Below are 15177 nucleotides of genomic sequence, written 5' to 3' on the forward strand. Positions count from 1 at the left end.
GGCTAGGGTAGTATAGGGACAGGCTAGGGTAGTATATGGACAGGCTAGGGTAGTGTATGGACAGGCTAGGGTAGTATATGGACAGGCTAGGGTAGTATATGGGCAGGCTAGGGCAGTATATTAGCAGGCTAGGGTAGTATATGGACAGGCTAGGGTAGTATACGGACAGGCTAGGGTAGTATACGGACAGGCTAGAGTAGTATACGGACAGGCTAGAGTAGTATACGGACAGGCTAGGGTAGTATATGGACAGGCTAGGGTAGTATAGGGACAGGCTAGGGTAGTATATAGACAGGCTAGGGTAGTATATGGACAGGCTAGGGCAGTATATTAGCAGGCTAGGGTAGTATATAGACAGGCTAGGGTAGTATACGGACAGGCTAGGGTAGTATACAGACAGGCTAGAGTAGTATACGGACAGGCTAGGGTAGTATATGGACAGGCTAGGGTAGTATAGGGACAGGCTAGGGTAGTATATAGACAGGCTAGGGTAGTATACGGACAGGCTAGGGTAGTATACAGACAGGCTAGAGTAGTATACGGACAGGCTAGGGTAGTATATAGACAGGCTAGGGTAGTATATGGACAGGCTAGGGTAGTATATAGACAGGCTAGAGTAGTATATGGACAGGCTAGGGTAGTATATGGACAGGCTAGGGTAGTATATGGGCAGGCTAGGGCAGTATATGGACAGGCTAGGGTAGTATATGGACAGGCTAGGGTAGTATATGGACAGGCTAGGGTAGTATATGGACAGGCTAGGGTAGTATATGGGCAGGCTAGGGCAGTATATTAGCAGGCTAGGGTAGTATATGGACAGGCTAGGGTAATATACGGACAAGCTAGAGTAGTATACGGACAGGCTAGAGTAGTATACGGACAGGCTAGGGTAATATATGGACAGGCTAGGGTAGTATAGGGACAGGCTAGGGTAGTATATAGACAGGCTAGGGTAGTATATGGACAGGCTAGGGCAGTATATTAGCAGGCTAGGGTAGTATATAGACAGGCTAGAGTAGTATATGGACAGGCTAGGGTAGTATAGGGACAGGCTAGGGTAGTATACAGACAGGCTAGGGTAGTATACGGACAGGCAAGGGTAGTATATAGACAGGTTAGGGTAGTATATGGACAGGCTAGGGTAGTATAAGGACAGGCTAGGGTAGTATAAGGACAGGCTAGGGTAGTATAAGGACAGGCTAGGGCAGTATATTAGCAGGCTAGGGTAGTATATGGACAGGCTAGGGTAGTATATGGACAGGCTAAGGTAGTATATAGACAGGCTAGGGTAGTATATGGACAGGCTAGGGTAGTATATAGACAGGCTAGGGTAGTATATAGACAGACTAGGGTAGTATATGGACAGGCTAAGGTAGTATATAGACAGGCTAGGGTAGTATATAGACAGGCTAGGGTAGTATATAGACAGGCTAGGGTAGTATACAGACAGGCTAGGGTAGTATACGGACAGGCTAGGGTAGTATACGGACAGGCTAGGGTAGTATATGGATAGGCTAGGGTAGTATAGGGACAGGCTAGGGTAGTATATAGACAGGCTAGGGTAGTATATGGACAGGCTAGGGTAGTATAGGGACAGGCTAGGGTAGTATATAGACAGGCTAGGGTAGTATATGGACAGGCTAGGGTAGTATATGGACAGGCTAGGGTAGTATATAGACAGGCTAGGGTAGTATATGGACAGGCTAGGGTAGTATATGGACAGGCTAGGGTAGTATAGGGACAGGCTAGGGTAGTATATAGACAGGCTAGGGTAGTATACGGACAGGCTAGGGTAGTATACAGACAGGCTAGAGTAGTATACGGACAGGCTAGGGTAGTATAGGGACAGGCTAGGGTGGTATAGGGACAGGCTAGGGTAGTATATAGACAGGCTAGGGTAGTATACGGACAGGCTAGGGTAGTATACAGACAGGCTAGAGTAGTATACGGACAGGCTAGGGTAGTATATAGACAGGCTAGGGTAGTATATGGACAGGCTAGGGTAGTATATAGACAGGCTAGAGTAGTATATGGACAGGCTAGGGTAGTATATGGGCAGGCTAGGGCAGTATATGGACAGGCTAGGGTAGTATATGGACAGGCTAGGGTAGTATATGGACAGGCTAGGGTAGTATATGGGCAGGCTAGGGCAGTATATTAGCAGGCTAGGGTAATATACGGACAAGCTAGAGTAGTATACGGACAGGCTAGGGTAATATATGGACAGGCTAGGGTAGTATAGGGACAGGCTAGGGTAGTATATAGACAGGCTAGGGTAGTATATGGACAGGCTAGGGCAGTATATTAGCAGGCTAGGGTAGTATATAGACAGGCTAGAGTAGTATATGGACAGGCTAGGGTAGTATAGGGACAGGCTAGGGTAGTATACAGACAGGCTAGGGTAGTATACGGACAGGCAAGGGTAGTATATAGACAGGTTAGGGTAGTATATGGACAGGCTAGGGTAGTATAAGGACAGGCTAGGGTAGTATAAGGACAGGCTAGGGTAGTATATGGACAGGCTAGGGTAGTATATGGACAGGCTAAGGTAGTATATAGACAGGCTAGGGTAGTATATGGACAGGCTAGGGTAGTATATAGACAGACTAGGGTAGTATATGGACAGGCTAGGGTAGTATATGGACAGGCTAAGGTAGTATATAGACAGGCTAGGGTAGTATACAGACAGGCTAGGGTAGTATACGGACAGGCTAGGGTAGTATACGGACAGGCTAGGGTAGTATATGGACAGGCTAGGGTAGTATAGGGACAGGCTAGGGTAGTATATAGACAGGCTAGGGTAGTATATGGACAGGCTAGGGTAGTATATGGAAAGGCTAGGGTAGTATATGGACAGGCTAGGGTAGTATATGGAAAGGCTAGGGTAGTATATGGACAGGCTAGGGTAGTATAGGGACAGGCTAGGGTAGTATATAGACAGGCTAGGGTAGTATATAGACAGGCTAGAGTAGTATATGGAAAGGCTAGGGTAGTATATGGACAGGCTAGGGTAGTATAGGGACAGGCTAGGGTAGTATATAGACAGGCTAGGGTAGTATATGGACAGGCTAGGGTAGTATATGGACAGGCTAGGGTAGCATTGAGTCAACACCGCTTATATGAATCCAAGGTATGGAGCTTTAGAAGACAGCTCTAAGGATCTCATGTCTCAGCCTCATATAACCAAAAAGTTCAATTGGGCTTTGAATAGAGATGGCCATCTACTGCTGGAACATCAGCTGATTCCTGCTGAATCGGACAAATTTAGAGCGGTGGGTAATTGCAGAGGGCAGTGCAAGGGTAGTCTTTTGTTTGTTTTATTGGGGGATTTGGGGGGGGGGGGGGGGGTCGGGCTTTTAACTACTTCTGGACTGGAAGGTTTTACCCCCTTGACCAGCCCAGGCAATTTTTTTTGATACGGCACTGCGTTACTGCATTGCTTTAACTGAAAATTGCGCGGTTGTGCGACGCTGTACCCAAATACAATTTGTGTCTTTTTTTCCCCACAAACAGAGCTTTCTTGTGGGGGTATTTGATCACCTGTGCGATTTTTTATTTTTTGTGCTATAAACAAAAAAAGAGCGACAATTCTGAAAAAATAAAAAAAAAAACAATATTTTTTACTTTCTGCTATATAACATATCCAATAATTTAAAAAGAAAAAAAAAATGTCATCAATTTAGGCCAAGATGTATTCCGCTACATATTTTTAGTAAAAAAATCCCAATAAATGTATATTGATTGGTTTGTGCAAAAGTTATCGCGTCTACAAACTAGGGGATATTTTTATGTCATTTTTATTTATTTAATTTATTTTTTTTACTAGTAATGGCGGCGATCAGCGATTTTTAGCGGGACTGCAACATTGCGGCGGACAGATCGAACACCTAACTAACACTTTTGACACTTTTGAGGGGACCAGTGACACTAATACTGTGTAATAATGACACTGGTAGGGAAGGGGTTAACACCAAGGGTGATCAAAGGGTTAAGTGTGTCCCTAGGGGGTGCTTTCTAACTGTGTCAGGGATTTACTTACTAGATGAACACAGAGATCCGTGTTCCTGAATAACAGGAACACAGGATCTCTGTGTTCATCTGTGACAGAACAGCGGTCTGTCTTGTTTACATTGGCAGACCGCCATTCTGTCTGTATAGGGCGCGATCGCAGGTGGCTGGCAGGCATCACGTCTGCCGGACCCACTTATTGGCTCCCCCTCGGGCCAATCAGCGCGCGCACGTGCCCCCACTGGCTGTTACACGTACGTTGTTTTGTGTAATAGAGCCGACCAGTATAAGTGCAGCAGCTGGTCAGCAAGTGGGTAAATAAATCACAAAATGAATATTGTATGTGCCATACATTTCACTTCATCTCACTCCAGAAGACTGAGGACATCTAGTGGTAGAATTACATTACTGCAGGGTACAGAGACGAGTTGGCAAGCTTTGCAGACTGAGTTACTTTTTAAACCCCTTTTGGAGCACCCACCGTACATTTACTGCGGCAGGGCGGCCGCTATGCACCAGATCATGTAGCTAGTACGTGATGTGACACTTCTGGGTCTGGGGCGTGCACCCCCGGCGACCCGCTCCCACTGTGGTAACACACAGTGGGAGCCCAGGTACCACGGACTCGATGTACACTGGCACCCGCCAATTACACAGGCAGAAGGACAATCTGTTTGTCTATGTAAACAAGGTAGATTATCGTTCTGTCAGCGGGGAAGGTATTGATCCTGTGTTTCTGCAAAGCAAGAACGTGGATCTCTGCCTTCCCCTAGTACAAGCACCTCCCTCACAGTGAGTAAGCACAACCTAGGCACACAGTTAACCCTCTGCTCTCCCCTGATGTTAACCCCTTCCTTGCCAGCGTCATTAGTACAGTGACAGTGCATATTTTTTTTAGCACTGATCACTGTATTAGTGCCCCTGGTCCCCCAAAAGTGTCAAAAGTGTCACTTAGTGTCCGATTTGGCTGCCGCAATGTCGCAGTCCCACTATAAGTCACTGATCGCCGCCATTACTAGTAAAAAAAAAAAATTATTAAAAAAATAAACAACAATATCCCATAGTTTGGAAACGCTATACATTTTGCACAAACCAATCAATATACCCTTATTGGGATTTTTTTTTTTTTTTTACCAAAATTATGTAGCAGAATACATATTGGCCTAAATTGATGAAGAAATTCGATTTTTTTTTTAAAAAATTTATTGGACATGTTTTATAGCGGAAAGTAAAAAATATTGTTTTTTTTTCACAATTGCCATTTTTTTTTTCTTTTTATATAACGTAAAAAATAAAAAATACAGAGATGATCAAATTAACACCAAAATAAAGCTCTATTTGTGGGGAAAAAGGGCCAACATTTGTATATGGGTACAGCGTCGCAATTGTCAGTTAAAATAACGCAGTGCCCTATTGGAAAAAACTGCCTGGTCAAATCTTCCGGAGGTCAAACGCTGACTGGGGCTCCTTTCTATAAAATTGGAGTTGGGTTTTAGGCTCCGTTCACATGTCAGCGTAGAGATTGCGGGCAGAATCACCACGATTCTGCCCGCGATCCGGAAATCATTGCAAATCGCGGGACGCCTGTGCGATGCCCATGATTTGCAATTGCACCCCAAACGCTGTGCGATGTTGCCGCGATTTCTGCCTGCTGAATCGCGGTACCATCGCGCAAAAAAAAAATTGCGGGGCGCATGGCGCCCAAAAAAGGTAAGAGAGTTTCTTTGGGGCGTCATGCATCCCGCAAATTTTTTTGGGGTGCTATTGCAAATCATGGGCAACGCACAGGCGTCCCGCGATTTGCAATGATTTCCGGATCGCGGGCGGAATCGCGGTGATTCTGCCCGCGAACGCTACGCTGACATGTGAATGTAGCCTGAAGCATTAATGGGGTTGATTTACATAAAGGAAAACAGATTGTGCACTTTGCATGTGCATTTGCTCCAGAATTTTGTAAATGAGGTGAAGCTTCACTTTCCAAAGAATACCCAATCATGTGTAAGGAAAATTAAAAAAAAGTTTTTGCTTGCACATGATTGGATGATGGAAGTCAGCAGAGCTTCCCCTCCTTTACTATGTTCTGGAGTGTAGCACCCTTCTAGGTAGGTGCTAGAGAGTGAGTATAGTATTTGGCTCTGTCTGCCTATCAGAGAAGCAGCAGGAAAATTCTATATTGCACTCTGCTTAACCGGTTGCCGACCGCCGCACGACTATATACTGCGGCGGTCAGCACCGACCAGGCAGAGTGACGTAGGGGTACGTCACTCGCCTGTCACTGACTTGCGAGCCAATTGCGGGCGGACACGTGCCCGCTGAGGCACGCGCCCGCCCGGGCTCGTTCACTGGCAAGTCAGTGCATGTGACCGGCGGACCCGATCGTCCGCCGGTCACTCACGATCGCTCCGGTGAAGGGAGAAAGGCGGACGGCTTATGTAAACAAGCCACCTGTCATTCTCCCCTGTGTAAAAATGAAGATCAGACGGTTCTACTATGTAGGACCGTTGATCTTTGTTTTTACACCAATAGTCATGTCCAATCACAGTTATAATCACGCCCTTAGGACACACTTAACCCCTCCCTCTCCAATACAGTTAACCCCTTCCCTGCCAGTGTCATTTTTGCAGTAACAGTGCATATGTATAGCACTGATTATTGTAGTAATGTCACTGGTACCCCCAAAAGTGTCAAAAATGTCAGTCAAGGGTCCGATCTGTCCGCTGCAATGTCGCAGTACCGCAAAAAAAATCGTGGTTTCGCCGCCATTACGCGTTAAAAAAAAACACCAAAAATTACAAAAATCTTTCCCTTAGTTAGTAAACACGATAACTTTTGCGCAAACCAATCAAAATACGCTTTTTGCAATTTTTTTTTACCAAACATATGTAGCAGAAAACAAATTGGCCGAAAATGTTAAAAAAAATTTGATTTTTACATTTTTTTGGGGGGAATTTCATATAAAAAAATGTGAAAAATATTGTTATTTTTGCAAAATTGACTCTCTTTTTTTGTTTATAGCGCATGATCAAAAAATCGCACAGGTGATCAAATACCACCAAAAGAAAGCTCTGTTTATGGGGAAAAAAGGACGTCAAATTCGTTTAGGTACAGTGTCGCATGACCGCGCAATTGTCCGTTAAAGTCACGCAGTAAAAAATCGCAAAAAAACCCCCTGGTCTTTTAGCAGCCAAATCCTCCGGGGCTTAAGTGGTTAACAGGAAGCAGGATCTGTGAGTTAGGTCTGCTCAGTGTGCCCAATGTGTGATTCATAAGGTCTGAGGGAATGTCCCCGCTGTGCCCAATGGGGAGGCACATTTGACAGTGAAGGAAACACAGGCTTTTGATACAGCCCCCGGGATTGGCACAGACTGTTTGTCTTGGTGCATTATGTGGCAGGGTATAAAAAGCCAGGGGCACATGAGGTAGAGGTCTTCGGCGGGAAGCAGAGTCCCAGAAGGAGGGTGGCAAGTGCCTCCTCTTCTGCAGCAGTTGGTGAAGGTCACAGGCAGTCAGCCTGGTGAGCCTACAGATGGAGCTGAACCCAGAGGTCCAGGAGAGCTGACTGGAGGAGTTGGGGCACTGCGAGAATATGGAAAGCAGTATCGTGAGTACAGAGAGAGGATCTTGCCCAGGGGTCTGCCCAGGAAGGGGACCACTCCGTCAGTGGACGGGTGTCAGCCGGGATAGAGAAAGGGAGTACTGGGGGAGTACCCTGAAGAGAAATACAAACTGGAACATTTTACCACGTATTCATCCAGTGGCAAGAAGAAGTAGTGGCCTTGCCGCATTCTCAAGTTAGGAGTCCTCAGAATTGTGAATAGATCAAGATTGGAGTATCCCACTCATCCCTTCTCCCATCCCAATATAAAATAAAAACAACAAAAACATCTACCCCTAGACTGATCATTGACTGAGCCAAGAAAGTAAAGTATAAGATTTCTGCATGCAGTTGCTACGGGTAACCCAGGGGAATCCAGAAAGTGTTAAAAACCAGCAACCCTCAAGGGGGGGCAGTGCTACAGGAGCAACAACACTTGCAAAGTGCACAGTCTATTTGCCTTTAATAAATTATCCCTAATGTGTCTCTATATGCACAACTATTAGTTTACTTATTGCATACTGTGCACTGAGTCATCTATTCAGGGGCAACACTGGACTCTCAGAAAGTGATAAAATGAAAATTTACAAATCCCTCCTGATTAAAGCGGAGTTTCACCCTGGGAAAGTTTTTTTTAATAAAAATACCCCCGGGACAGTCAGGGCTAGTACATTCCACAATGGATAGCCTCTGATCTGTCCCGGGTTGCACTTACCTTTTAGAAGAAATACTTACCTTGAAAATGTCTTCTCCAGCGCTGCCATCTCAGGTGTGGGCAGCTTGAAGCCAGCGCGATCCTCTTCTGTGTCCTCTTCTGTCTTCTTCGGTCCCACGATGCACTGCACCGGCCCCGCCGTCACTTCCGGTGCTGCAGCGTCATCCCTGTACAGCTTCTGGGCATGCCCAGAAGCTTTTTAGCAAGGTATGATGGCGCCTGCACCAGAACTGACGTCGGGGCCGGTGCAGGCGCATTGATTCCTGGGAGCGATGACGTTCAGCTCCCAGGAATCATTGCAAGACAGGAAGTGACGAATCGCCGTGGCCGCCGAGGGGAGGAAGAGGAAGTAAGGTAAGTATATTTTCTTCTAAACCAGGTAAGTAAAAAAAAAAAAAAAAATTGCGATTATCCATTTGTTTTTTAGGTGACCCGGAGCAAGAAGATGGAGGTAAGTATAAATTTAGGGTGGAACTCCACTTTAATATTGTATTTACAGCAAATATCCCAACATACAGAATTACTGAAGCTGACCAAAGTTTTTAAAACCATACCACACAAGGTACCGACATATACTATATTCATGATGTGGGGCCCCGCAACCCCCAGGAGATTATAATGCATACAAGGGATACCAGCACTCCCGGCCCCCCCCAGTACAATGCACTGCCGCTTTCCCACCAATGGATAGACAAGTATTGGTCATGGTGTGGGAGGGGCATAGTTCTGACTTTGGAATCAGTCAATATTTGCATATTGAGCGTTCCAGACTTGAAAGCCCCCAGTAGTTCTCAGCACAGTGAATAAAGGGGAGTGCAGGGGCCCATTTCCAAATTCTTACATCTGACTTTTTATCACACCAGGCTTATTGATCACTCACAAGGACAACAGCGATATCTCAGACAAGGCCGTATGTAAGACGAGGATAACACAAAGATATTCAGTACTGACCTCTGCAAAGACCTCAGTCATCTGTTCTGAGCGCTCCTTGTAGTGAATTTCCATTTTGAAGGTGTAGGTGGAAAAAGCAAGGCAGCCTCCTGGCTTTAAGATCCGATCCACCTGAAATGACGACATCTACATTAATATATCAGCAAAAGTGTTCCCCTTCCCTGAACAGGATGAAATACTGATTTTATAAAAATAAATAAATAAATGTATATTCTAGCATATAGAGTTCAGTGATTTAGGGAATATGTGAAAAAAAGATATACTATTTGTATATCCCCCCGCGCCAATGTGAACCGTGGAAAATTATAAATGTTAATGAAAAAATAAAAGTGATAAGCAGCTTCTGCAGCACAAGATAATAAAGATGAGTTTGAATAACCACTAAATATAGGGGAAACCTGTGCGCTTGCTGTTTGTAAATGCTGTGATGACTTTCAATACTCAAATAAATACAAAGTTATTGTAAACCAATAAATATACAAAAGAAGAACAAATATATGTGCATCAAGTGAATGTGCAAATATGCAATATTTAAATAAATACAATATCCCATCCAGTTATGGTGCAAACATTGTGCAAAAAAAATATGTATAAAGTGCTAGTGCTTAACCACTTTACCACCGGAGGATTTTGCTGTCTTACGTCTGAGCCACTTTTTGCGATTCGGCGCTGTGCGACTTTAACTGACAATTGCGCGGTCGTGCGACGCCGTACCCAAACGAAATTTACGTCCTTTTTTTCCCCACAAACTGAGCTTTCTTTTGGTGGTAATTGATCACCTGTGCGATTTTTACTTTTTGCGCTATAAACAAAAAAAGAGCGTTTATTTTGAAAAAATAACAATATTTTTAACATTTTTTTATATGAAATTCCCCCCAAAAAAATGTAAAAATCTAAATTTTTTTAAATTTTTGGCCAATTTATTTTCTGCTACCTATGTTTGGTAAAAAAAATCATAATAAGCGTATTTTTATTGGTTTGCGCAAAAGTTATTGCGTTTACTAACTAAGGGAAAGATTTCTGTCATTTTTGGTGGGGTTTTTTTTAACACGTAATGGTGGCGATCTGCGATTTTTTTTTTGCGGGACTGCGACATTGCGGCGGACAGATCGGACCCTTGACTGACATTTGACACTTTTGGGGGTACCAGTGACATTACTACAGTAATCAGCGCTATAAATATGCACTGTTACTGTAAAATGACACTGGCAGGGAAGGGGTTAATTTTATTGGAGAGGGAGGGGTTAATGTATGCCTGGTGCTTACTAACGTGTGGGGGGGAGGTGACTGAGTGACACAAGGACAGATCGCAGGTTCAGCTATGCTGAACACTCCGATCTGTCACTCCCTGTCACTGAGGAGATCCGCCCGCTCTGTTTACACAAGCGGGCGGATCTCCAAACTAGATTCCCCGACGATCGGGGAAGAGCAGTGGCGATCGCCGCTGCTCCTCCCCTGGCCCGACTCCCGCTGTGACTGAACGGAGGGGCGGAGTCCAGCGACGTAGGTCTACGTCGCTGGACGATAACGAGCCCCATTGCTGCAGTAGCAACAATGTGAGCGGAGGTAAAGAGGTTAATATAAGTCCATATAAGTGTAGTGTGACTTTTCAGTGATCACAGTTCAAAGTAAATGATTCTTAGTGCCAAGAATGGAAATAGGTGCTAGTGCTCAATGCCGGTCTGTTGATCCGCCTTATAATAAATAAATAAATAGCGCCGGTCACTCTCCACCCTGTGAAGGTTGTAGATGGGTCACTCACCAAATGTAGTTGGTCATAGATGCCATACCAAACATAGATGCCATACTATGACCAATCACCGCTTGATTGGCCACCAGGGCCAGGATAGGTACCCACTCCTGGTAAGGTCCTCTCGTTATCAAAAGTGTGCTGTTAAGTCATGATCACGGCAGCAGTTGCTATCAGCAACAATCAGACATTTATCAAAGAAACAATGTGTATTCTCAAATAAAGTGCTGGAGTGTTGATGGAGAAGGAATGTGCTGTATTGTACAAGAGAACTGTGTCTGCTTTACAGTAATCAGTGCAAGTGTGCTTTCAAGTGTTAATGGAGAAAGCAGTGAACAGGGACACAGGGATCAGCGCGTCAGTGGTTATGTCTGTACATGTACTGTGAAGGACAATGTCTGCAGTGCAGTTCTGCGGGGCAATTTTCAGTGGCAGTAAAGGAGATCGGTTGGCTTGTGAAGGAAGAAGCGCAACTGAGGCTCAAGTACAGACAGAAGAGAGAGATGTGTGTGTAAGAAGAGGCTTGCTGTTCAGAGTTGTGTTTCTGTTCAATCCCGCCGGGACTTGGCGAATGCGCATGCGCGAACGCGTGCACGCAATAACGCAAGCACGCAAGCACGCAACATGACAGATGTTGGCGCCAAATAGGCTATTTAAACCCAGCCTTTGCTCTGCTCCAGTGCTGCTTTGTCTTCAGCCTTGTTGACCTGAACCTGCTACCTGTATCCTGTTTACCAGTAAGAGACCCGGCTTGTCCTGACTATCCTCTGCTCTCCACCTGCACCGACCTCGGCTTGTCCCTGGACCTCCGCTCCAGTCTGCTCCTTCTGGCTCCTGTATGACTGTTTGGCTTCTGACCCGACTTGTCTCACTACGCTCCTGCCACTAGCACCTGTGTCCTGCATACCTGCTCTGGACTTACCCGGCTATCCCTGTCTGTGGACTTCAGCCTGCTTCCAGCTACATCAGGCACTCGTGCTACTCTATACTCGGCACCTCCTGTCTGCACTATCAGGGGTCCCGAGTCAGAGGCGTAAGAGAGGCCTTCCTCACCGTTCAGGCTCACCTCCAGGTATGTGATAGTGTGTGTGTCAGTGTCAGTGAACACAATCTGCAACTCAGTACCATTCATGCAGGCTGGGCAGGGTTATAGCAGCAGTGAAGGGATTACTGCACCGCGCGCTAAAGCGCGCTCTGAAGAGAACTGCCTCGCAGGAGGAGCCACCGCCAGAGAGTCATCTAGTCTGGAGTCGTGGGCAGAGTCACCGCCCGTGAGCTGCCAATCTGAATAGAGGAAGGCAGCTGAGACATCACTATCGCCATTGGGTGTAGCTGAGGAGCAGACACGTGTATGGAGGAGCAAGATGGCGGATGTGGGAGTGAGCTGGAGCACAGGGGCTATCCCACGTGTTGGCAGAGTACCTGCTGAGCGGACTGAGTTTCCGATCTCGACCCTGTGGGATACAGGGGTGCGATTGATGCCTACAAGAAGACTGGCACTGTGCAGAGGAGGGGACAAGGAGTATCTAGGGCTGGTATGTAGCCAAAGCTTGAATGTGTCTATGTGGCTGCGAGCATGGAGCCAGTGTGGGCAGTGCAGAGTGATTGTCAGCCCAAAAGAGTGTGAGTTAGGATTCAGGAGTCACTTGGGAGTTGCTGGCATCTACAGTGGGGATCCCTGTGGGCAGAATAAGAGGAGTGTTGAGAGCGCTGCTGGGGCCAGGACCAGTGACGCAGACCTGCACTACAGTATGTCAACCCAGGTAGGCCCGCGTTTCAAAGGTGAGATGTATGCAGATTGTGAGGGCCGAGCAAAGGCCACAAGATGCACCAGCAACCACTGCAACAGCCAACAGTTCAGCTCTGAAAGTGCAAAGGGGAGTCAATGGGTTCCGGAGTGGGGAGGAGGCTGGAGCCATTGACATAGGGTCGCCCCGCTCCCAGTGTCAGTATGGGGCGCTGGAAAAGGTACTTGATGTGTGGAAGTCGGAGGAAGAGACTTAATGGGACTGGAGAACCAAGGAGAGAAGCAGATCTGCAAATCCCTGTTCACTCAATGAGGAGACCAAGGGGGCTGTCGTTCGCATACAGTGTGCCAGGGACTTGGGGTTCTGTGAGGCCTATGCCACAAGGGTCCCAGATCTATCCTTACCTCAAACCTACACCTGGATTTGAACGACACCTATGCCAGACTCATCAAGAAGGAGGAAACCTTATACACCCCACCTGGGAGAGGAGACAGACAGAGACTTCCCAGGTTCTCTAGGTTCCAGCACCTGGTACAAAAGAAGGTGGCCCTAGGATATGGGTATGATTATCCATACACTCCTAGGGAGATCATGGAAGAGATTGAGGCCAAGAGAGGGGCTTGGTGTGAGGAGGCAGTTTGGGACTTTCTTTACATCCCCAGGCCATATCGCAACAAGACAAAGCCTGAAATGTGGGACACCTTCTTGTCTGTCAAGGGCAATTGGAACTTAAGGTGGTCCATCTACATAGATTGTGTGGAGGTTCACCGCCCAAATGGAAGAAGCCAAGCTTGGGCTGTCAGAATTTGAGACCCTGCAGGAAAGATTGTCCGGATACCTCATCCTGATTATTATTGCTGGAGATGCAGAGTTCTCATTCCTCTCAGGAGGCTCGCCAGGGGAGGAGCGGCGGTGATCACCACTGCTCTTCCCCGAACGTCGGGGATCGAGTGAGGAAATCCGCCCGCTTGTGTAAACAAAGCAGGCGGATCTCCTATGTGACAGGCAGGGACAGATTACAGGATTCAGCATAGCTGAACCTGCAATCTGTGCCTGTGTCACACAGTCACCTCCCCCCACACACGTCAGTAAGCACCAGGCATGCATTTAACCCCTTGATCACCAATAAAGTTAACCCCTTCCCTGCCAGTGTCATTTTTACAGTAACAGTGCATATTTATAGCACTGATTACTGTAGTAATGTCACTGGCCCCCCCAAAAGTGTCAAAAATGTCAGTCAAGGGTCCGATCTTTCTGCCGCAATGTTGCAGTCCCGCAAAAAAAATCGCAGATCGCCGCAATTACTAGTTTAAAAAAAAAACAATAAAAATGACATAAATCTTTCCCGTAGTTAGTAGCTGCGATAACTTTTGCGCAAACCAATCAAAATACGCTTATTGCAATATTTTTTACCAAAAATATGTAGCAGAAAACAAATTGGACTAAAATGTTAAAAATTTTTGATTTTTACATTTTTGGGGGGGGGGGGGGGGGGATTTCATATAAAAAAATGTGAAAAATATTGTTATTTTTTTCAAAATTGTCGCTCTTTTTTTGTTTATAGCGCAAAAAGTAAAAATTGCACAGGTGATCAAATACCACCAAAAGAAAGCTCTATTTGTGGGAAAAAAAGGACATATAAATTTAATTTGGGTACGGCGTCGCACGACCGTGCAATTGTCCGTTAAAGTAATGCAGTGCCGAATCACAAAATATGGCCTGGTCAGGAATGGGGTAAAATCTTCCGGTCTTAAAGCGGTTAAAAATACGCTCATTGAGATTTTTTTTTTTCAAAGACATGTAGCTAAATACATTTTGGCCTAAATATGTGACAAAAATTGAATATATTGGATATTTTTTAACTATCAAAGTAGAAAAATATTGTTATTTTTTCACAATTGTTGCATTTTTTTATTAATATCGCAAAAAATTAAAAGCGCAGAGGTGATCAAATACCACCAAAAGAAAGCTCTGTTTGTAGGGAAAAAAGGATGTAAATTTTGTTTGGGTATGGCATTGCATGACCGCGCAATTGTCAGTTAAAGTCGCACAGTGCCAAGTTGCAAAAAGTGGCCTGGGCGTAAAGCAGGAAAATCCTCCGGTGGTAAAGTGGTTAAAAGGACACTTTGTGAAGATCCTTTTGGGCCAGTGGGCCAGTTGAAAGAAGTTTGTGCGAGTTGCTACCTTGTGAAAGAGGTGTAGTGACTCATTGTCTCTTTAGAGAGGAGGGATTCCAGAGTGAAGGATCCCTTGAAGATCTTTGCAGAGACTCACAAGTTAGGCAAGTTTGCTCAGGCTCCAGCAAAACAGCTTGCCGCCAGGAGAAGACGTGTTGCCTCGGTGTTGCAGAAGGAAAGGACACTGTGAACACTAGTGGGTTGGACTCCGTATTTTGTCATTTTGAACTTGT

At 45.7% G+C, this 15177-nt stretch overlaps 2 protein-coding genes across 2 annotated transcripts in view; both read right to left on the bottom strand.

Moving 5' to 3' along the window:
• LOC309557565 (putative methyltransferase) overlaps window positions 1-15177 on the bottom strand; it is a 97278-nt gene that overhangs the window by 14549 nt on the left and 67552 nt on the right. The gene's annotated exons all lie outside the window — the stretch shown is intronic.
• LOC309558516 (uncharacterized protein) overlaps window positions 1-15177 on the bottom strand; it is a 44549-nt gene that overhangs the window by 14498 nt on the left and 14874 nt on the right. The window contains exons 4-5 of the mRNA XM_082261596.1: window positions 9199-9380; window positions 4378-4396 (exon numbers count right to left, since the gene is read on the bottom strand). Of these exons, the coding sequence (XP_082117722.1) occupies window positions 4378-4396; window positions 9199-9380 (201 nt within the window). The remainder of the gene's footprint in view (window positions 1-4377; window positions 4397-9198; window positions 9381-15177) is intronic.

The sequence above is a fragment of the Pelophylax lessonae genome (genome assembly GCF_965119305.1).
Source record: "Pelophylax lessonae genome assembly, chromosome: 6".
Lineage (NCBI taxonomy): Eukaryota > Metazoa > Chordata > Amphibia > Anura > Ranidae > Pelophylax > Pelophylax lessonae.